General features: G+C 41.6%; 1 protein-coding gene across 6 annotated transcripts in view; it reads left to right on the top strand.

Moving 5' to 3' along the window:
• Positions 1-23,678, top strand: part of KAT6B (lysine acetyltransferase 6B) — a 181,167-nt gene extending 157,489 nt beyond the window's left edge. For all 6 annotated transcript variants that reach the window (XM_043476490.1, XM_043476487.1, XM_043476485.1 and 3 more), the window contains exons 14-18: positions 12,590-12,821; positions 13,138-13,297; positions 13,887-14,216; positions 16,380-16,671; positions 19,543-23,678. In XM_043476490.1, the coding sequence (XP_043332425.1) occupies positions 12,590-12,821; positions 13,138-13,297; positions 13,887-14,216; positions 16,380-16,671; positions 19,543-22,064 (3,536 nt within the window). In that variant the 3' untranslated portion in view covers positions 22,065-23,678. The remainder of the gene's footprint in view (positions 1-12,589; positions 12,822-13,137; positions 13,298-13,886; positions 14,217-16,379; positions 16,672-19,542) is intronic.
• Positions 23,679-24,275: the final 597 nt, after the last annotated feature.

Raw genomic sequence — 24,275 nt, 5'->3', positions numbered from 1 at the left:
TGACCTCACTATACACAATATATTTGCATATGTCCTTGGGGGGCGATATTTTGGTAATAAAAGTATAAAGAAACACAAGAGATTACTATTAGTCATGATTGTGGTTGCTTATGAGGAAGAAAGAAGAAGGGTAAACAGGATGGGACAGATGGGAGGTTTGCAGGGTTCGAGCTGGGAAGCTTCTACTTCTTGATCCTGGGAGATGGTTACAAGGGCGGTTGCCTTATGATAATCTTATTAAGCTGTATATGTTTGTTTAATATGTCTCTGTGTTTTATTTTTGCTTTTTTTGTTGTTGTTTGTTTTTTAAAGAAAGTGATGTTCTTGAAATAGAAGATCACGCCCTATGGTATCTGTTTCAGAGCTTAGACTTTTACATGAGTATAAAGGGATTCCCAGGTGGCACTCCTGGTTAAGAACCTGCCAGTACGAGAGACATAAGAGACGTGGGTTCAGTCCCTGGGTCAGGAAGATCCCCTGGATAAGGGCATGGCGACCCACTTCAGTATTCTTGCCTGGAGAATCTCCATGGCAGAGGAGCCTGACAGGCTGCAGTCTGTGGGGTTACAAAAAGTCAGACACGACTGAAGCGACTTAGCACACACAAGTGTATTTGGTATATTGGCACCACCTTTATGTCAGACTTTGCAGGATCATTTACTTTTTATTTTTAATTGGAGGATAATTGCTTTGCAATGTTGTGATGGTTTCCATGTACAGCAACATGAACCAGCCATAAGTCTACGCGCATCCCCTCCCTGCTGTGTCTGCCTCCCATCCCACCTCACAGGTTGTCACAGAGCACCAGCCTGAGCTCGCTGTGCTAACCAGCAGCTTCCCACTAGCCAGTATCTTACACATTGTGATGTGTATATTTCAGTGCTATGTGGAATCATTTTTACGTGAAGGAAATATCCTGAAATTTACTAGAATCATAGCCTCTCAAATGTTAAGTCCGTTAGAAAAACAGCACTCCTGTAAACTATGCTTCTACTCTTAAGCCTAGAGAAACATAAATGAAGGGCTGTATGTTAACACAGGTGATAAAATAGCGGATTCGGGCAAGGAATGGCTGTGCAGAATAGGGGTGAACTGAGGAGAGAATATGGAATGGAAAGACCAAAGAGGTAAAGAAGAGACACTGCAGCATTGGGATTTTTCTTCCTTTTCTCTTCCCTCCCTCCCTTCCTTGCTGCTTTCTTTCCTCCACCCCCCACCTTCCCTCTCTTCTTTCCTTGTTGTTTCTTTTTTTTTTTAATAACTTAATTTGTTTATTTTATTTACTTTTTTGTTTTTAATTTTTGGCTGCACTGGGTCTTTGTTGCTGCACGCAGGCTTCCTCTAGCTGGGGTGCATTGGCTGCTCATTGCAGTGGCCTCTCTTGTAGAGCACAGGCTCAGTCGTTACGCCACATGGGCTTAGTGACCATGGCACGTGGGATCTTCCAGGATCAGGGAACAGACTTGTGTCTCCTGCACTGATTGGCAGGCAGATTCCTTACCACTGAGCCACACTTTTTTTCTTTTTTTGTGTGGGGGGGAAGCCCCCCACACTTTTTTTCTTTTTTTGATCCAAGATGAGGGAAAGCAATACTGGCAGACATTGTAAGTGTAGGAAATTGCCCTTCCTTCCACCAAGAATGCTGAGTGTTCAGCATTCTGATATTTGGGGCAGATTTTTAGGCACTAGAAACAGTGCTTACAGAAGAGAAAAGATGTTTACAAGTTAGATTTTTAAGACAGGTAAGGAAAAAGGCTAGAATGTCTTAAAGTGAGAGTAGATTCTGCTGATTATTTGTTGCAAAAGCAGGCTTCCTCCTTCTAAAGAAGCAGATGATTTTCTGTAGATTAGAAGTCCTTCCCTGTGGTTTGCCCAGTATTGGAGCTTTTCCCCATGAATTTAAGGAAGCTAATGAGATTTTTTTTTCCCTACCAAAGCAGAAGAGCCGTCTGAGGACTCTGACAGCCTTCTACCCCTGCAAGTTTTAGTTGCATCCAGTTAAGAACTTACAGACCATAATGAATGTTTTTAGAGAGGAAATAAATTGAATGACGCCTGTGAATTTGTTTTAAATGTTGTTTATTTTACCAGATAATTTAGATAAATCTTTCTTGAAGAGGAAGAGAAATCATGAGTTTTCGTGAATAATCTGGAGCTTTTCAGAGGATTACTTTGAAATACCTCCCTGCCGACTTTTCATAAATTAAGCATAAACTTTCTTTGACCTCATCACACATAATTAAATAGCTGTTGAAGGGTTAAAACCAGCTAAAAAGCAATTCTGTATCTTGATCCCCATTCTCCAGCAAAATTATACAGGAAGTTTCTTTTGGTTCTCAAGCAGGGTAATTACAACAGACAGTCACATAATTTACACTTTCAGTCTGTTCGTCCGTAATCACACACTTCCACCTAGTTGTGTATACCCCCATGAGTATCCGCATTATACTTTGATTTGTAAATGATGATTGCAGTGTAATTGATTGCTTGCATGTAGCATATTGAATTGATTCTTAAAAATGAACTTTAGCTGTTAACATATCTATTTGAATTCCTGTTATTTACGTAGTTTGTGGTTCTTTTGTTCAACAGTTGCATACTGGTTAACAAATTAAACTCCCAGAGCTTTTTTCCTTATTAAATTTGGAAAATGTAGTGTCTGTCCACAACCTAACTAGAAAAGTGCCTAGAACACAGTGGGCATTCCACTGCTGAATGCACTGCTAAACAGTCCCAACCTTTTGAAAGTTGGATGGACATTTTTTGATTACCAGTGACCACAGAGTATAAAGGCTTACGGGTTTAATACTAGGAATACTGTGGCAAAAACTGTGCTAATGTTAATATATTGTTAATATATATACAATATATTAATATTAGTACAGTTCCCTCATAGCTCAGTCAGTAAAGAATCTGGCTGCAATGCATGAGACCTGGGTTCAGTTCCTGGGTTGGAAGATCCCCTGGAGAAGGAAATGGCAACCCACTGCAACATTCTTGCCTGGAGAATCTCATGGACAGAGGAGCCTGGCAGGCTACAGTCCATGGGGGTCACTAGAGTCAGACATGACTTAGCGACTAAACCACCAATATTAATATATTGTTACTGAAGTCTCAGCTATTAAGTACTTCTCTAATTACGGAGCCAATCTAAAAAGTGGACTTTGAGAAATAATCACCTACTAACTGAAGGGGTAGTCACTGATGTCTTTTCATACCACTAGTGGTGATGCTTCAGAGTTTTTTTTTTCCAACAGATAACAGCTAACTGTAGCCAAATGGACTTTAAGATCCCTATAGGATTAAAGGCTAGACAACTTACATGACCCCAAGTCCCCTGGCAAACCAGCCAGTGACTTGACTGAGCAGCTCGTCCCAGCCTCGCGTCCTACCCCATCCAGCCTGCAGGTGCAGGTGTGCTGCCCTTCTGTCAAAATGGGCTCATCAGTAACCATCTGCAGAGACCACCTTTTATTGCCAGAAGCTTTGTACTTCCAATCCTGTTTGAAAGCTTAGAGGAGAGAAATAAAAAGTGAAAAGAGAAGATTCTGACTTCTGTAGACCAGTGAAATAGCAATGTGTGTCTAAGTCAGCTTGGGTGATAGGGATAGAAAGTTGTCTCAAAGACCCTTTTTGAAATGTACTTTGCAAACAAAGAAAAATTTTAGATTTTGCTTCCCACTTTTTCCTTTCTTCAGTCTTGCTATATTCTTATATTTGCTGTGTGGAAAGTTCATCACTCATGATTGGAATCACAACATACTTTGTCCAGTCTTTGAAAATTATGACTGGGAAACACACACACACAAAGTATTGCCGGGCAGTTGTGGGAGAGGAAACACATGGAAAGGCAAGTTGCTTTTCTCTCTGTCTTGTCTCCCAAACATGGTTTGAGATCAGTGGCCAGTGGCCATTGGCTTATATGCTCCCCCTTGGTTGGCCGGGTAGGATTAGACCAGACAACTAGCTATTAGAATAACTTTTTCAGCCACCCTCATAACTTTTCAGCCACCCTCCACAGAAGCTCAGTGGTCAAAAGAAACTCCCATTTTTGTTTTTTGCAGTATTTAAAGAAGAGTTCAGTTGTAATGTTTTACAGAGAAAGGTCTCACAGGTGCAGCATTGTAAATATATACTGTTACATGCTCTGAGCAGATGCTTTATTTGAAGTGTGTATGGGTTTAATGCAGTGATTAAAATGTTGTAACTGTTCAAAGATAAATTCTTGTTACCAGGATTTTGCAACTTAGATATAAAAATTGTATCCAGGTTTCAACTTGGAAGAAATTTAGTTTTTGAAGAGTTTTTCAGATTGAATCTCTCCAGTGTGGACTTTTGCCTATTTACAAGAAAGGGCATAGTTTTTAAATGCCAGATTACTTCATCTTAAAAATTTGTTTTTGGTAAATTTGTTTTTCCCAAAACTTTCCAGAATTTAAAAGTGGTTTGAACTGTGGAAACCCACAAAAGGTCCAAAAGGAGGGCATTCTTCTGACATGTTTTTCTAATTTCTGTCACCTCAGATGTCATGGTACCGGTACTGTATTACTATTACCTAACCAAGGGTGCCTCTGAGTGATGAGTCAGAGCTTAACTTAATTTGCAATAGGCGAGGGCCTCATTAAAAAAAACTAGTTACTTCCCAGATATATTTAAGGAAAGATTTTTTTTTTTTTAATTCTTGCCTTCCCCAAATTATTTTAATTTGGGAATAAATGATAGTGACAAATTGATCATTTTGTTCTTTGTCAGAGGTCATCTTCCTAACAAGAAATTTGGGAGACTGAATCTATTTCATACATGATTACCTTCTTAGGAAAATTATATTTTTCTAATATACCAGACCAGGACCTTGATGTTGTGGTAACATGCCATATGTAAACAAACATTTCTCAGTTAAATGTTTAAATCAGTGAAACTTCTGTGAAGTCTGTCACAGAGTTCTCTGCCAAGTGACCCTCTTCTCCTCTCTGCCGCTAACTCTCAGACATGTCTGTTTCAAGATTCACCTTCTACTTGGATCTCTCACTAGGCACCACTGCCGCCACCACAGCCCTTTGCGGGGCAAGGACAGAAATAGAGAAGTGGGATTGGTATACCACCTCTATTTAACATTCTGGCCAAGGAGTAGTCTCCAAGATCCTTTGCCTAATATAAACCCTAACACTTTGAGACCAGACTGGCTTGAGAGGCAAGAGTTGTGATTGGATGAAATATGGACATCTGGAGTTTTTAAAAGGTTGAGTGATTCTAGTGTGTAACCAGAGTTGAGAAACTTTGGGCAAGACCACAAGATAGAAAAAGGAGAAACAAAGAGACAGTGTCACTCAATTAAATTAATCAGTTATTAAAAAACCATTGACTCATTTTTACCCTGTGGCTGTCTCACAAGGGTCTGGCCCTGGTCATCCCCCACTTGGTAACTCATTCAGAAATGTTCACCCTCTCCAATACAAGGGTGCCACAGAGGGAGGAGAGTTCCTGCCACCTGATGTCCTGTTTGTGAGTTGTATACACAATGAGTTTGTATATGCAGAGAATGACCACCCACTTTGAGAGGCCACACCCACACACAGACTCATGGAACTCATCTGGTAAATTCCAGCATGGTCTCTATGCTTATACACAGGCACACCCCCCACAGCAGCAGGGGCGTCATGCCCCACGTACACATTCCCCAGGGTGGCAGTGGCGGTGGGGGTGGGGGCCTGGCTTGAAGGAATACCATTCCTCTTCCATGTAGTCTTGAGAGCGAAGCGGGGGTGTTCAGTAAAAAAGACCAATGGCCCAACCACATGACTGAGGAAGAGCCCAGCATCAGCACAGTCTGCGGAGGAGCTTGTGGGATCTTTGAAAAGGGAGATCTTAAGGGGCGCCTTAGAGAAACAGACTGGCGTGTGACCCAGGGCAGCCAGCCTTCCCTCTCCAGAGACTTGCTGTTCCCATTCTCTGGGTTTCACTGGCTCAAGCCATGTTCCCAGGGACACACTTGAGTCTTCTATAACATTTGGGTCTTTGTTTCATCTGTCTTGGGACCATCCCCGAGTTCTTGCTGAAGCCCTCCAGCCATCATTGTTACTGTGGTTTGATGCGCTTGCTGTTTCCTGAGGGTAGTCCTTGAAGTTAAAGACTTGAGGACCAAAGGGAATTTGGGGGCACAGAAATGTGCTTGCTGGGAGCTTTTAGTCGCCAGTTTCTTGAGATTGTTCCTGAGGCAGAATATGTTTGCCTTTTTTTTTTTTAATCATAGCTTCGTCCTTTAATTTATGTTTGGGTGGTTAGATGGGGACGGGGGCAGGAAGAAAACTGTCTGAGGCAGTGGAGTGAATAGAATGGTTTTCAGGTGCCTCAAGCAAAAGTAGGAAAAAGGAAAGGGAGCTGTTCTCTGTCTGTCTCCTTCTGTCCCAGTTTTCTTTCTTTCCCCTACAGTAAGGATAAGCAGTCATCAAATGACCAGCTTGAGATTTCTTTCATTCACTATGTTGAATAATAATGATAATACCTAACACTCATACAGGGTTTCTGTAATATGCCAAGCACTGTTCTACATGCTTTGTATTCATTCATTTAATTATTATGACAACCCTAGGTGACAGGTATGATTGATTACTCTCCACACTTTATGGATGAGGGATCTGAAGCACAGAGGGATTAAATAACTTGCCCAAAGCCACACAGCTGTTACATGTGGACCCTGGATTCCATCACAGGCAGTCTTGCCCTTAACCAACCTGTAGTGCCTCTTATGATCTGTCATATGGTGTTCAGTAAGTGCCATATTGTTTTATCATACCTGTGCCCTTTTTGCCCGTCTTTACAAATTCTTCTCATTTTTTATTTAATGCAGATGGTTTCAAAGTATGGTCCAGAGACCTCTGGGGATCTCAGAAGCCCTTTTAGGGAGTCTGCAAGGTCATAACTATTTTCAAAGTTATACTAAGATACTGTTTGTCCTTCTCTCATTCTCCCATGAGTGTACAGTGGAGTTGTCAAGAATTTCATGACCTGTGATATCACAACAGATTGAATACCAAAACAGATAGGAGAATCTAGCTGTTTTTTCTTAAGCGAGTTGTAGAAGAGTTTTGCAAAAATGTTAAACAATGCTACTCTTCTCACGTTTTATTTTATTTATTTATCTTGTATTTTAGAAAATGATGTCAACACATAATGGGTTTATGGGGGTTTAAATAAATATTTGTCAAATTTTTTTCTAAAATTAATATATGTAGCCCTTATAAACAGAAGCTCTTAAACAATTTTTTAATGTAAAGAGGTCCTGAGACCCAAACGTTTGAGAATCACTGGCTTCATGTATAAACCTTGCTATTCAAGCATGGTTCATGGTATAGGAACTTGTTAGAAATGCAGACTCTCAGGCCCCACCCCAGATGTTCTGAATCAGAATCCAGTTGTAACAAGAAGGGGATTGTTTGCACAGTGAAGGTTGGAAAGCACCGGCATAGAAGCTACAGACAAAGCCACTCTCCAACTCAGTGACCCTGGCTAAATTTCAGTCTGGTGGGGCTTTCGAGATTCTCTACCACCAAGGATCTGGGTGGGTGAGGTCTTCTCACCGAGATTCTTCAGCCACTGTCTTTTCATTGACTCTCCTACTGCGCAGGGCCACTGTAACATCCCCATCAAAGCCAGCAGCCTTATAGCAGTTTATTCCAGTGCTCCTCAAACTTCTGTGCATCAGAATCACCTGGAGGGCTTGTTAAAGCACAGGTGCTGGGTCCTGCCTCCAAAAGTTCTGATGAATAGGCCTGAGAATTTACAGCCCTAACAAGTTCCCAGGTGATTGAGGATACTGTTGGTCTGGGGGACCACACTCTGAAAACCACTGGTCTTTAGGCTGTAGACTGAGAGGTCAAGCAGTGTTTATTCAAGTTGTTATATAATTACTTCAAGCCCATAAAATTATGGGAATACTGCCTTAAACTTACATGTCTTCAAAACCTATCTCTTAAAATACAGAATATCTTTAAAGTTAAAAATTTCCAATTTCGCTGAGGACATATCTGAGCAGTTAAGAATTCAGGCAGATCACAAGTTATGTAGAATACTCCTATTCTCTTCAAACAGTGAGAAGGCTGAGGTTCAGCTTCCTTCTTTACTAATTGCAAAATCACCACAAAATTTCACTGAGGAGACATAAGTAGTCTGTCAAACTGATTTATCTCCACTGTTTAAACTGATAACATGCCATTTGTCCACTTGGTCACAGAGCTGCTTAACCCCAGAAACCAGTAATAGATGAGTGTGGACCAGTGAATTTCCGTCTGCAATCATGAGATACATGGTTAGAGCCACTGGATTTCCTCTGACCCAGAGCTGCCATAAATCCCTGGCCTGGTGTCAGTTCCCAGGCTTGCAGACCCAGTGCTGTCTATCGATAGGAACCCTTTAGTGGGGTTTGCTGAGCTAAACAGGTGTCTGATGAAAACTGTGTAATCCTTAAAGATTATTTTCCCCTAAAAGCAACTGGTTACTCCAGACCCATATAATCCAGATAGATGGGAGTTGGAAATACTTTGCCAAAGTCTGCCCTTTTGTCTTTGAGGAAGTTCATATGGTTTGGCTCCAGGTGGTAGAACATAAAGATGTGCAAGGGTGAGCATGGCTGCCTTGGAGAGGAAAATCATTTCCAGGAGTGGAAAACATTAGTCCACTCTGGTTTAGTCTACATTCTTATTTACTACGTTACTGATTTAAAAGAAAAGGAATGTGTCATATGAATCAAGGGTTAACCTTGCATTTAATATGCTGGGAGTTCAGTTAATTTGGGAATTTAGGCTGCAAAAACAAATCTTGACCTTGTCTACATTGTTCCCTCCTTATCCTAACGCCTATAGGAAGGCAACTCTCTACCACTTTTTTTCCCCTGCCCTTAGGAGAGAATTAACCTCTTCATACACTGGGGATCAGAGCTAGTTAACATGAGGATTGCTTATCTTACTACAGGTAGGTCAGCCTCAACAGAGGTGAGGTAAATTTGGGTCCCATGCAGTACAGCTTAGAAACACTTACTTCTTTGCAGACCTCGCCTTATTTTTCCTTCCTCTTTAAGCAAATACCTTGGTAATCTTTTGAATTTAGTGTGTGGTTCATACACTACAACTTAGACCTCACTTTCTCTTGGGTAAGTAGTTCCAGTGAAGCAAAATAGGAAGCTAGCTTCCTCAAGATAGTTGATGTGGGTGAGGGGTGTTGGGCCAGTCAGCTTGAAAGTACAAGTCTTCTGCTCACAGAGTTAAGAGCTGTTCCCCAGCACCTCTGGCTCACAATTTACAGGGAATAATTTCACCAGCGATTAATTATACTGCAGCTACTGGGATTTGTCCTCCAAATATCACTTTGTTTCCAGTCTGAACAGCCAGGTTTCTCCAGGGATAGTTCAGGTTTTCTGATTCAAAGTATCCAGAGTTGAGGAAAGACTTCAGAGCACCACAGGAATCTATTCACCAGGGGTGGATTGTACTTGTTTCAGATGCTTCAGGATAATATACTGGCTTCCAAGATAAGTGCTTTTTATTTCCCTGCATCTTAGATCAATTATTTGGAATCTTTTTGGTAAGTTAAACTTAAGAGCTGTAACTTAAACCACATCACTATAATCACTCAATAAGTAACTGTTCTTACTAAAAATTATTGTCATTGGGCTCTATAGTGATGATAATTTGAGGAGCCCAGAAAAAGTAGAAGGAAACACAAGATGGCAAGAAATTCATTATTTAGACCACTCCATGTTATGAAGGTCAGAGTCATAAAGTGCCACCAGCTACAGCTTTTTTGAGGAAAAGTGCCTGCTGCAGGTAAAATTTAAATTATGTATTATTTCAACCTTGTGCACAAATGGAGTGGAAAAGACATGGCACAGTTTTTCCTGCTAAACTATTGTATATATTTTAACATATTACCAGTGACTTGACTTTACTACTAAGGAATCAGAAATTGGACCTTGGTCATTTTGTTTGTTGAAATGGATTCCATTTAAAGCAAAAATTTCTCCTTCAGGAGAAAAGACTTTGTGAACTTACAAATGGCTCTTAGCGCAAGTATAAGTTTCTTCTACTGGTGTGAGCTCCTTGAGGGGCTCATGAGTCAGAGAGGAGAAGGGAACACTAACCGCAGGCAGTGCCATGATGTCTTTGGACAGTGGCATTGTGTGGTCTGTAGTGTGGTGGGGCCATCATCCTTGGAAACCTGCTTGGTGTTTTCTGGCTGGAGTTTGGGTTTGCAGTTTTTTCTCCCCCCCACCGAGGAAAGCATCGCTTCCCGGCAGGTATGGGTAGCCTTTGCAGCCTTTGCTAGCACAGCACAGAGGTGTTCTTTGCGAACGTCCGTTGGGCTTGGCGTACACGGGCTCGGCGGGGCTCAGTCACAGATCACAGACTATGTCCAAGGGAGCATCCCAGGGAGACAGCCACTTAACATGGTGGGAGCACAGGTGCTGAAAGGTCTGTGCCTGGATGTTCTCCACAGACCCTAGGTTGCCTAACCCGTCTAGTCTGAGGCCCTGAGAAGGTGCATGCTACTCTCTCAGGGTGTGAAAGCATGAACAATTATGTCAGCTGTCTTTCGGGGGGATTCTGGCTGCTTCCCTTTAGCCCAACATAGCACTCATGGAAGAGAAGACAGAACAAAGAAATACATGTGCTTCCTGGATAAGGCTGCTCATCGCAGAGGGGACATAAGGTTGGGAGGGTGCAACTTTGGTTGTATAGAAATCTGTCTGCTCGGCTTCGAGGTGGGGGTGCTTAATGTTCCCGGCTGTGGGGTTCAGATGAGAACCAGTGAGGGGCTAGGGAATTTCACAGTCACTGCATCAGACTTAATTGTGGGATCCTGTGGACAAAAATGGATCATTCCATGTCCACGATACTATGGTTCTTTTCCCCCACCCTCCCCGATTCCCATGCACCCTGGAGGTACAGAGCTGGGACCTCCAGCTGACCGAGTAAATTTCTCAGCATGTACCAAGCACTTAGGAGGCAGGTGACAGATGTGCCAATTATCTGTGTCCTGAGGTTTGGGTACCCTTTGTATTCTGGTGACAGAGAGCTCTTCTGCACACTGACAGGGCATAATCTGGGCTGGATTCAGCACAGTGGCCATCACTGTTAGCATTCCTGACGCACTGCTGTAGAAAGCCTCTGCGTGCAGCCAGATGACGTGTCGACAGTGGTTTGACTGTCAGATTTTGTGGTGCTTGTTTGCATTCAGTCAGATACTTTGCACTTAAACATGAGTTAAAGAGACAAGTCAAAAGACTTCAGCAAAACCTAAAGTTAAATATGTGCCTGATCTTCATAATGGCGTTCAGATTAAAACCATCAAAATGCAAAATGCTGTGGTTATACCCTTCTAGGGTAAGGCTGGATTTCTTGTTGTATATTTCTGCATTATTTACAGTGATTCTGAGAGGCAGGAAAATGCACCAGAGACATTGCTTTCTCCTTTTAACAAAAAATCCAAAATTGAGAAAATTCTTGAAAATGCAGCCATTTTGGAAATGTAGATAAAGAAGAAAAATGCTGAAGATTTGGGTGGTTTACAAAGCAGCATGATTTTGTAATTGCTGCCACCTACTGTATGTAGTTGATGTTTGTTTAAATTTAGGAAGTTCATGAAGGTGAGGCTGTTGAAATAGATAATTAGAGCAAGGTAGACATCATTAGTTTATAACATTTCTTCTCTACTCAGTAAGTGGCTCTTAATTACCAAGACAGCCGCCAGCTTTCATTCATTACCTTCAAGTGGGTTTAAAGTTTTTCTCATTTTAAAGTTCCTTTGCCAAGGAACCTTCAGTAATGCTGTCGGGTACGTGTTCAAAAGCCTACCATGCTCAGGGTTTTTCTGTGTTTACATGAAACAGTTTGTTTTAAGGAAGTTGTTTTGTTTTAATTTGTAGGAGCAACGGTTGGATTATAAATTAATTTCCATGAAAGGGGTGAAAACAGAGCTGGGGAGCTGACAGGAGTTGCAGCCGTTGACTTAAAAGACATTCTTTTATTAGTCCTGAAGCAAAGCTTCAGATCCGCCGCTAGTTAAATGTAACAAGCAATACAGAATCTCAGTCAACAGAGGCCCTTGTCTTTTATTAAGACCCAGCTGTTAAAGGGTCATTTGGTTCTTCCTGTGGAAAACAACCCCCCCATTAATGTTCGGGGTGGTCCCTTGACAGGATTTCTGAGTAAGTGCCTGACATTTAGTTTTTGAAAGGATCTGTAGCCGGGGGACTTGGACGTTGAGACTTATCAGAAGTAATGTGTTCAACTTTAGCTTCGTTAAGTATGCCACAATGTATGTCTGAAATGCTGCCATCAGCTAAATGAACTGACTTACAGGGCTACTGTAAAGGACTAGGGGGCATAAACGTCGTGGATGTCAGATCACTATAACTGGGAAGAGAATATACATAAAATTAATGCACTTCTCCAATGTGATGTCACTTGTGTGATATGTTGTGATGTGATGTACCTTGTTGCTACTTACAGTGTAAGTCTTATATTATTTTGAGTGGCCCCTGTTCCAATGTCTGAGAACACCACAGTGAGGTCGACTTTTGCTTTTTCTGCCCTAGGCTATTTGCTTTCTCGAAGAGAAGGCCAAGCAGGGTCTCCTGAAAAGCCACTCTCCGATCTGGGCCGTCTTTCCTACCTGGCCTACTGGAAGAGTGTCATCTTAGAATATCTCTACCACCACCACGAGCGGCACATCAGCATCAAGGCCATCAGCAGAGCCACGGGCATGTGCCCCCATGACATCGCCACCACTCTGCAGCACCTCCACATGATTGACAAGAGAGACGGCCGGTGAGCACCAGTGCCCTGGGCGACCCAGCTGCCTCGTGACCATCTGACCCCAGAAAGGGTCCCTAGAGTTAGGCAGATTCATTCTATTTAAATATTAGAGGTTCCCCAACAATATTATAAAAACTTTTCTCCTAAAAAGAAAACAGGCAGTGATACTTCTTTGCTGGTCAAATTTCAGTTTGCTCCACGTTTTCATTGATGAGCTTTCTGGTCTTTTCTAACCCAGGTAATGTTAATGCTAGCAGAGATCAATATCTGAAGGTGAAATGAAATTGCAGCTTTTGATTGCACTTTTTTCTGCCTCCTCACATTACAGATTTGTCATCATTAGACGGGAAAAGTTGATATTGGGCCACATGGAAAAGTTGAAAACCTGTTCCCGGACCAATGAACTTGATCCAGAGAGTCTGAGGTGGACCCCAATCTTAATTTCTAATGCTGCAGTTTCTGAAGAAGAACGAGAAGCCGAAAAAGAGGTAGTTTGGGTTCATCAACCTAAGTTGTGTAATTTCAATCTTGTAGCATTTTTAAGCTAAGGTCATTAACATCATTGTCAAAAGCTTGGTTATGTAGAGAGAGCTTATGAAATGATATGGCATTAATTTATCCTAAGTGAGGTTGCATGGTAAGACATGATAATTTTATTGAATTGAGTATGAAAAATGAAACGTTTATCATTGATCACAAAGCAGCATTTTTCACTACTGACAGCATGTAATCAGATCAAATTTGGTGCTGAGCTCCAAGACTGCAGTGTCAATCGATTCATTGTGTTTATGAACTTGCTTAAAGTGCTCCATGCCAGTGAGCATGTAATGTAGTGATAAGGACTCAAATCAATTCGCTGCATCATTAATACTGCTAAATATCCCATGAAACCCAATCTTCTTTGATTTGTTATCCTAACTGATGCAAAAGAGTTCTGAGATGATGCAGCTGGAATACTGCTTGACTGGCTGATTATCCTGATCAGAAATGACTTAGAGATCCTTTGCCTTTGATCCTTAGAGGCTCTGACTGTGTAACTGCCCTCACCCTGGCCCGCCATTTTTACCTCCCCTTTAGGCCGAGCGGCTAATGGAACAAGCCAGCTGCTGGGAAAAGGAGGAGCAAGAAATCCTGTCATCTAGAGCTAACAGTAGGCAATCACCTGCAAAAGTACAATCGAAAAATAAATATTTGCATTCCCCGGAGAGCCGACCAGTGGCAGGGGAGCGAGGGCAACTGATGGAGCTGTCTAAAGAGAGCAGTGAAGAAGAGGAGGAGGAAGAAGAGGAGGAAGAGGAGGAGGAGGAAGAGGAGGAGGAGGAAGAGGAGGAGGAGGAAGAGGAAGACAATATCCAAAGCTCTCCTCCAAGATTGACTAAACCACAGTCAGTTGCCATAAAGAGAAAGGTATGTGTCTGTTTAGATTTTCTGTCTTGTGAGTCAGTTTCAATCAAATCCTATTTGTCATTGCAAACATTCTATTATTTGTTTCACTCTCCATTCTTTAGATGTAGTTTATTTGTATCCAGTCCTACCGATCATATATCCTCATCATTTATCTTACAGTCATGATTGTGTTTACTCTTTGAGGTTTGTTGGTGCTGTGACAGAAAATCGGGGACAGGCGGCTTGCTCGTCTGGTAGTTACTGCCACCTGCTGGCTTGTGGGACTGGTGTAAATCAAGCTATGGGAACAAAGGGCCCAGGGCAGCACTTAACCACCCTTCAGTCAATTTTGATGAAAACGTCAAGGCCTAGAGAGGATAGGAGACTTGTCCAAGGTCACACAACTCATTAGAGATGGAGCCAGAACCAGACAAATGCTCAGACTCCAAGCCCAGTGCCCCTGATGCTATTTCCTTCTCTTGTCCTTGGCATAGAATTGTTAGAAGGTATTTTAAGCCTTTAAGTTTAATGCTGATATTTTGCATTTATGCAAGTACATATTCTTGAAATGTCTCCTATCGTAGTAGCCTCGTGGTTTCTCTGGGTACACATACCAGGTGCAGAAGTTAGAAAAGTGATTTTGTCTTTAGGTAAATGTTCAACCCAGATCTGCTGTCTTTGTCTTCAGTGTCTATCTGTGACATGCAGAAGGGCCACATAGTGTAGGATAGCCGAGACTAATAGTGAGAATGCAAGTTAAGGCTCTGCCCCCAAGGCCCCCCGCGTGGTTTCTGTCAAAGAACCTGCCGTTCTGACTCCCAGGGTGGTTGGTGCCCCATCACCTGAGCCTGGCCGTGTTTGAGTGGAAGGGCAGCTGGCGGGGTGGGGTATCAGAAGAGCATCCCACAGAGTGAACTTTAGGCTTATGAATCATATTTTGATTTCTTACAAGGAACATGTATCCATGTATTATGTATGTAACAAAAGAAATTTGCTTCAAAAAGAACAAAACCCAGAATTATCCAAGGCATGTTAAGTGCCTACCATCACACAAAAGGACTCAACCTAAAGAAAACCAGTTCTGCATATTGGCTAAACTCATGTTTGGGAAAATTCTCATGGATTAGGGACAGCAGGCTGACTGAAGGGATTAATAATCATAAATACTAAAATACAGAATATGACTATCAAAATTTATATGTGCACTTCAGTGAACATCCAGACATTTAAAAATGTGAGGAGACGCAGTAATTCTTGGATATGGTTTACCTAGAATTTGAGTTTTAATCAAGCATTTTGTACTCTTCTTTGCACTGTACTTTCAGTAATTTTTCAGACCCATTATTGACAGATTACATCTTAGCAGCAAATCTACCTGTTATTCTTATACTTGGATTTTGTATCATTGAGTACATCTTGCTTGGAAAAAATATTTTATGTTTTCAGTTATGGAACGTCATTTTGCGAACCTCTAATGCAATTAGAAAACATTGTTATATTTTACATAAGTAAGACACATTCCACATGTCTTTACATTTTCTTTAGATGCCGTCCATGTTAAAATATTTTGTAAAATTATCAGCTGCCGGCATCCTTGCAGCCATCAGTACATGACTCTAACGTTGTCTGCAGAGTAATTCTTTCTTCAAGTACTCTTTCTTCTTTCCTTTTCATCGTTCCTGAATTCCTGTGAGATGGGGAATGAGTAGGCTGGTCTGTGTACCATCATGTATCTTACAGTGCTGTGCACGCAGTAGGTGCTCCTTGAACAGTTACCAAATATTAAAATGAGTGACCCAGTGGCTACTTGATTGTTGAAACGCTGATGTCCATGATGATTTAATCACTATAATGTATAGGATTTTGAAGCCAGCAGGTACTACTCGAAAATAATATGCTAGGAAAGCAAACCTCAGCTTTTAAAAATCTACAGTGCAGCTGCTAGGATGTTCCCTCTCAAAGCATCTGCCTGAGTAAACAACTGTTTTATTTGGAAAACACTTGTCTGTGTAGTAGGCGCCCGAGAGGGATGTTAAACATCAAATGGAAGGTTAAGTACAAAGGCATTACAGAAGTCTTTACGTGTAAGTCTCAGACACGCGTTCAGTACATGTTTGCCGCATGTCGACTCAGCAATGTAATTTCTCATGAGCTCTGATGTATTATGTTTGGAATTAATTTCAGAGGCCTTTTGTACTAAAGAAGAAAAGGGGTCGTAAACGCAGGAGGATCAACAGCAGTGTAACAACTGAGACCATTTCTGAGACGACAGAAGTACTGAATGAGCCCTTTGACAACTCAGACGAAGAGAGGCCAATGCCACAGCTGGAGCCTACCTGTGAGATTGAAGTGGAGGAGGATGGCAGGAAGCCAGTGCTGAGAAAAGCGTTCCAACCTCAGCCTGGGAAGAAAAGACAGACAGAGGAAGAGGAAGGAAAAGACAATCATTGCTTTAAGAATACTGACCCTTGTAGAAGTAAGTGGAGGAATTATAAAAACCTTACCCTTGTGAATTTCTGTCTGTTATTGCCAAAAACCAGGCACCTGAATTCTACCCAAAGGCATCTCTGAGGTGATACCGACCCACCAGAAATAAGTGCTCATCTGTCCTTTCTCATTCATAAAAGGTTCTATCCCTTCTTCCTGGAATTGGATTTTATGTTAAACAACTTCTAAGGCCAGAACATCCCTCTAGGTGGGTTCATCTTACTTTCCAGAAATTGGCTTATCCTCAAAAACTTTGAAGTCTGTCGATAAGAAACACATTGCACTTCCTTGATTCTAATATGTACTTTTTTTGACATTTAATACTTCTGAAATCAGGGTATATATTATTATTATTGATGTGAGCACTGAATGCTTTTTCCTGAAAAACAAATATTAGTAAATTGATGATGAATCATATAATCAATGGTGTCTTTGGAGATGTTCTTATCAAGAATCATCTAAACCTACCCACACCATCACTATTAGCTTTGATAACATAGGATAATGTATAAATCAGGAAATTATCTTTCCTTTCAAATTACTGTTTAACAGTTGATGTTGCAGAGACATCCCACCCCATCTTCTAAAAAAAAAGAAACACTATTGACTCCTCTTTGATGCCATATTTAAAAGAAACCATCCCTTGCCTGTTGGGTTGGGAACTTGAGCTCCCAGCTGAATGATGAGAATTTGTGGGACAGTCTCTCCACTCTCCAGTTGAAATGACTGTATTCAAAACCTTACTTTATTTTAGTCTCAAGAACAGGCCATCTCACTTTCCTGGAAACCACCGATAATCACTCTTGCCTTTGAAAAGCCACAATTTTAAGAACATGAGCAGGCAGCTCCTTGACTTTCTGAATTACCAACAATGCTATTGCTACATACCTGTTTTGTGGAGGCAATGACATCTCACCCTGGGTATAGAGAAACCAAGCCTGCTCATTAGTCATTTTTTGGCATGGAATTTGAGCCTTATTCCACTTTCTAGCTGTGTTCTCAGGAGCCTATACATGAATCAACACTGCCTTCATTCTCTACTTTGTGCCACTTGCCTTAACAAATTCCAAGTGGCTGTATTATACCTGATTCCTTTCAGGCTCTTCTTTCTTAAAAAATAGTTATTAGAAATTACATCTTCTGACTTGGCAGAGTTTTCCTAAAAATGCTAGTAGATCTAGTAGCATGTGGAATGAGAATGTGGAGTCCAGAGTCACTGGTATGCCTGTTCCCTGTTTGTGCGAATAGAAATGAAACCATTGGAACATCATGAGGTATCTGTTAGCTGGGTATTGTACTTAGCACTTCTGGAGGAATTGGTCTACAGTACCTATCTTTGCAGTTAGCCAGTCTGAATGTAGTACAGATAGTAAATTTATGTGTAATTCTTTATTACATCAGTGAGTTCAGTGTTTACCCTGCTCTGCACTGACTGGATTAGAAACCACTCCATTCTGGCGAAAGGGATCTCCGTTCCTCACTGATTATTAATTAGATCTTGCTTTGTTCTCCAAAACAGTGTTTCTAATAAGACCACTTCTCTTTATGAAGCTTTTTCTTTAAATTGAACCCTCTAGGAGATCAATGGGGCTTCCCATGTAGTGCTAGTGGTAAAGAACCTGCCTGCAAATGCAGGGGACATAAGAGACGTGGGTTTGATCCCTGGGTTGGGAAGATCCCCTGGAGGAGGGCATGGCAGCCCACTCCAGTATTCTTGTCTGGAGAGTCCCATGGACAGAGGAGCCTGGTGGGCTACAGTCCAAGGGGTCACAAAGAGTCAGACACTACTGAAGCAACTGAGCATGCACGCAGGAGATCGATATGATCATTAATTTTATAAAGATATTAAGACTTGGGTGTTTTATATTTGTATTTATTCATATATTTGCTTGTTTGCTTGTTTATGTTTATATAAATATATATTTATTTTATAGAAATATATTTATATTCATACATACATACAACTAACAGTAAAAATAAGATTAGCTGAGCTAAAATGAACCTGACAGTTATGGTTTGTTTCTTATTTAATATTCAAACCACACATTTGCACATGGATCCAAAATGCAGTGTGGATAGAATTAGTGATAAAATGAATACCTGTATTTTAAATGTTCAATAATTTCAAGGTAATTACATTATAGTGTGTGTCAGGCAGAAATGATCCTGGAGTAGATTAGAAATGTATTTATGTTTTGGTTATTTAGTTAGTTATTCATTTGTTTCAGAGGTACATAGTTTATTTTTATGCCAGAGAGAATATTCAAATCAAAGAAAATAATGTCATCTGAGATTTCAAACAAGTAAATGTCCACAAGCAGAAGTTCACTTTCTCAGGATAAATGTGCAAGCCAGGCTTCTATTCATTTCTCCAGTTTAGTGGTGATTGGGATATGAGCTAACTTTAACCCCTTTCCCCTGCATTTCCTAATTTGCAAATATTCAAAATGATTCTTTTCACATTGTGGAATTCCAGGCTTTTGTGTTAGAGAATATTTTGTTTGTTAAACTGAAATAAACTTATTATAGTTGCTTATATTATAATATAAGCACATTATTATTCATGTGCTTCCTATAAAAAAGCACAACTCTCTGTAAAGAGTGAGTTATGGGGGGGTAGGTATATGGTGTGTGCAGCATGTATTATTTTCCAGACCTAGGTTATTTCCTCAGTTTTTTTTTAACCACAATATTATTCTGTATTAGGTTTGATTATATCTTTAGCATCAACGCTTAAAGTGCTAAATTGAAAAGCAGTATTTGATAAATTATTTAGAAGAATGAATTCAAATTGTTTATGGTGATGCTTTCTAAGATTTTATTTTTCTTCCTCCCCCTTTCTGTCTGTCTCCTCGCTAAGACAATATGGATGATGGTGCAAATAACTTGAAAGAAGCCAGTAGAGACAATCCTGAACCTCTGAAGTGCAAACAATGGCCAAAAGGAACAAAGCGTGGTCTGTCTAAGTGGAGGCCAAACAAAGAGAGGAAGACTGGATTTAAACTGAACTTGTACACCCCACCAGAAACACCCATGGAGCCTGATGACCAGGTGACAGTGGAAAGCCAGAAGGAGACTCCAGCAGACAGAACCAGCCCCACTTCCACCAGAATTGAGGAGGGGGTCAAGGAAGCTGTGGAACCCCTGCTGCCTCAGGACAAAAATGGAAGGGAGGAGACGTGTGCACCTGTAAGTCCAATTAAATCACCGGGTGGAAAACCTGAAGACGATTCAATCAAACCTGAGGAGGAAGAGGAGGAGGAGGAAGAAGAAGAAGAGGAAGAAGAAGGAAATGTAGAAAAAGACCCCAGTGGTGCCAAGAGTCAGGAAAAGGAGGAGCCAGAAGTCTGCATGGACAAAGACGACGCTGTGCATTTGGATGATCATGAAGAGGAGGAGGAAGAGGATGAAGAGCCATCTCACAACGAGGGGCATGATGCCGATGATGAAGATGACAGTCACATGGAGTCTGCTGAAGCAGAGAAGGAAGAACACCCAAGGGAAGCCTTCAAAGAAGTACTGGAAAACCAGGAGGCTTTTTTAGACCTTAGTGTCCAGCCTAGTCATTCAAACCCAGAGGTCCTAATGGACTGTGGTGTTGACCTCCCAGCTTCGTGTAATAGTGAACCTAAGGAGCTTGCTGGAGCCACTGAAACTGCCCCTGAATCTGATGAGGAACCCCCAGGAGAGCAGGCACAGAAGCAGGACCAAAAGAACAATGAAGAAGTAGATTCTGAGTTCAAAGAGGGAAACACAGCCACCTTGGAAATAGACTCTGAGACTGTCCAAGCGGTTCAGTCCTTGACCCAGGAGAACAGCGAACAGGACGACACCTTTCAGGATTGTGCTGAGACTCAAGAGGCCTGTAGAAGCCTACAGAACTACACCCATGCAGACCAAAGCCCACAGATCTCTGCCACTCTAGACGACTGCCAGCAGTCAGACCACAGCAGCCCAGTCTCATCTGTCCATTCCCACCCTGGCCAGTCAGTACGTTCTGTCAATAGCCCAAGCGTCCCTGCCCTGGAAAACAGCTATGCCCAAATCAGCCCAGATCAAAGTGCCATCTCAGTGCCGTCTCTGCAGAACATGGAAACCAGTCCAATGATGGACGTCCCGTCTGTTTCCGATCATTCGCAGCAAGTCGTGGACAGCGGGTTCAGTGACCTGGGCAGTATCGAGAGCACAACCGAGAACTACGAAAACCCAAGCAGCTATGACTCGACCATGGGCGGCAGCATCTGTGGAAACGGCTCTTCACAGAACAGCTGCTCCTACAGCAGCCTCACCTCCAGCAACCTGACACAGAGCAGCTGCGCTGTCACCCAGCAGATGTCCAACATCAGCGGGAGCTGCAGCATGCTGCAGCAGACCAGCATCAGCTCCCCCCCGACCTGCGGCGTCAAGTCTCCTCAAGGCTGTGTGGTGGAGAGGCCCCCGAGCAGCAGCCAGCAGCTGGCGCAATGCAGCATGGCTGCTAACTTCACGCCGCCCATGCAGCTGGCCGAGATCCCCGAGACTGGCAATGCCAACCTTGGCTTATATGAACGGATGGGTCAGAGTGATTTTGGGGCTGGGCATTACCCACAGCCGTCAGCCACCTTCAGCCTTGCCAAACTACAGCAGTTAACTAATACACTTATTGATCATTCATTGCCTTACAGCCATTCCGCTGCTGTAACTTCCTATGCAAACAGTGCCTCTTTGTCCACACCATTAAGTAACACAGGGCTTGTTCAGCTTTCTCAGTCTCCACACTCCGTCCCTGGGGGACCCCAAGCACAAGCAACCATGACCCCACCCCCCAACCTGACTCCTCCTCCAATGAATCTGCCACCACCTCTGTTGCAACGGAACATGGCTGCATCAAATATTGGCATCTCCCACAGCCAAAGACTGCAAACCCAGATTGCCAGCAAGGGCCACGTCTCCATGAGAACCAAATCGGCATCTCTGTCACCAGCCGCTGCCACCCATCAGTCGCAAATCTATGGGCGCTCCCAGACTGTAGCCATGCAGGGTCCTGCACGGACTTTAACGATGCAGAGGGGCATGAACATGAGTGTGAACCTGATGCCATCCCCAGCCTACAATGTCAACTCTGTGAACATGAACATGAACACTCTCAATGCCATGAACGGGTACAGCATGTCCCAGCCGATGATGAATAGTGGCTACCACAGCAATCACGGCTACATGAATCAGACGCCCCAGTACCCTATGCAGGTGCAGATGGGCATGATGGGGACCCAGCCATATGCCCAGCAGCCAATGCAGACCCCGCCCCACAGTAACATGATGTACACAGCCCCCGGGCACCATGGCTACATGAACACAGGCATGTCCAAACAGTCTCTCAATGGGTCCTATATGAGACGGTAGGCAACATGGGCAGTCACAAAACCCCTGGGCATCTCTCTCGGATTGATCTGCACAAATACCTTCTAAGAGTACGATTTCAAAACCAGCAATTGGTGTGAATGCAAAAACATTTGTTGGCACCATTTATTATTAAAAAAAAAAAAGCTGTATGCAGCAGAAAGCCTTATAAAGTTGTTTTTCTTTTTATCTTTTTTTTTTTTTTCTTTTTCTTTTTTGGTACCTTTGTTTCTGTTACTTTTATATGAAATTCTCTGCAAAGGAAGGCCTCTCTTTGGACTACATATGGAGGCAGCCACTCACTGTGACTGCTTCCATTAAACAATGTGGATATCAAGCCCCACCCCACCCCAAATTATCTGTTTTAATACTGAACCTAGAGCTTTTTTTTTTCTTCCCTGTCCACTCCATGTAAATGCCTTTGCCATTTTCAGTTATTGTATATTTTGTTTGAGGTGACACTTCAGCATGCCGCTAATGTCTTTGTTAGTGACAGTGCATTTTGTAGTACTGTACAAGTGTTGTGCTAACAGTAAGCCATTTCTTAAGTTTTTTGCCTTGATTAGGGTGCCCTAATTTGAGGGTTTAAAAAAAAAAACTATATTTTTGTTAATTATAAAACTGTAAAGAGCTATAAAAGCTATTCCCATTTGGTTAGTCAAAAGGGTTTTATTGCTAAATGTTTGGTGTAAAGTTGAGACCCTTTTCCATTTTGGTGACAGATTTCTTTGGGGAAAAAAAGGCAGCTTTCTGTTTTATAAATGCAGACTTCTGTTTATTGAATGAAGCATATCTCAGTGTTTATCTGTCAGGTTTTGAAACATTTCATATATGTCCAAATACTTGGCAGAATTTAAAAAAATAGTGAATTTGGTGTAAAGTTGCTATTTTATGGAAATGCCTCTAACTTTACATTTTCATTCCATCTGTAGATTTTTCTATCTTTATAAAATATTGGAGTTATTTTTTAAGGAAAAATAGAGAAGTAGCTTGTGAATAGCTCAAACTAAGCTTACAAATCGCATGTAAAAAAAGCAAAAAAAAAAGTTATTTGTGTCTGTTTATATTGCTTCCTTTTTTGTAGCCTTTGTACCTGTACAGGGTGACTGTAAGGGCCAAGCAGGAGAGGCATAATCCTTGTATAAAATAGGAGCCAGCGACACTCTTGTATTTATCTGTCCTCTTTTTAGTCAGTCACTTCAAAAAAAAAAAAAAAAAAAACAAAAAACAAACAAAAAAAGCTGTACATTTTAACATAAAATAAATTATGATGAGCCATTTTTAGCCTCTTGTGTCCTGTCATATTATGATTGATAGAGAATGACCAATTGAACTGTATATCATGTGTCACATCTCAGATCACATTCACATTTTGGGAAAATAAATTATTTAGTGTAAATCGGAGTTAAGACATTTTCTGATTTGTTTTGACTTTGTGGGAGGGGTTGGCAATAAATAAGAGTAATATCTAATAAAACCATCACATATACCAAATACCTATTTAATAAATTAATTTATAATGGATTTTAATGCTTTTCATGAAAGTTTATTTTATGCTAGTGCATACCTTCTGTATGCCAATCATTGTCTTTAAAATAAAGTGAATTTGTTTTTTTCTTTTTGACTTTGATCTTCATTTGCAAAGGGATCCTGCCCAAATATTCAGCTGCCTCGTTTGTATAGTCTGTATAAAATCCCCTCAGGGCCTAATCCATTGGTAGCAAACTTCATTTTTATAAACAGTAATACCAAACAAACAAACAAAAAAAAGCACCCAATTTGGACTTGAATGTTTGAAATATCATTTTCTTGAATAAGCATGCAAGTTTTGCTCTGTCATGAATGAGTGATTGGATGTTATTTTTAGAGTCTAAAGTTTAGGGGGGAAAAATTCATTGTTCACAAACATTATGGCATTCAGAGAAAGCCCTGTCTGACTGTTAAAACATTTGATTATTAAGTGACAAGCCTAGAAATGAATGCTTGACTCGGTACCGTGTGGGAAGGAGGACAGTGCACACAGCCCGGGGCCACTGGTCCCAATGGAGGGCTTTGCCTCGTGCACTCACTCACCCTTATTATTTTCTCCCACAGTTACGAAGCAGTCTGGGCTTAGTGTCAGGATTTTATCTTTTGGTTCCTCCTCCCCAAAACTGTATAGCAAATGGGGGAACATCTGCAGTAGCTGGAGGGAGGGCTTCCAAGAAGACACTT

The sequence above is a fragment of the Cervus canadensis genome, chromosome 8 (genome assembly GCF_019320065.1).
Source record: "Cervus canadensis isolate Bull #8, Minnesota chromosome 8, ASM1932006v1, whole genome shotgun sequence".
In the NCBI taxonomy this organism is placed as follows: Eukaryota; Metazoa; Chordata; class Mammalia; order Artiodactyla; family Cervidae; genus Cervus; species Cervus canadensis.
This window is presented reverse-complemented; position numbering and strand designations above follow the sequence as displayed.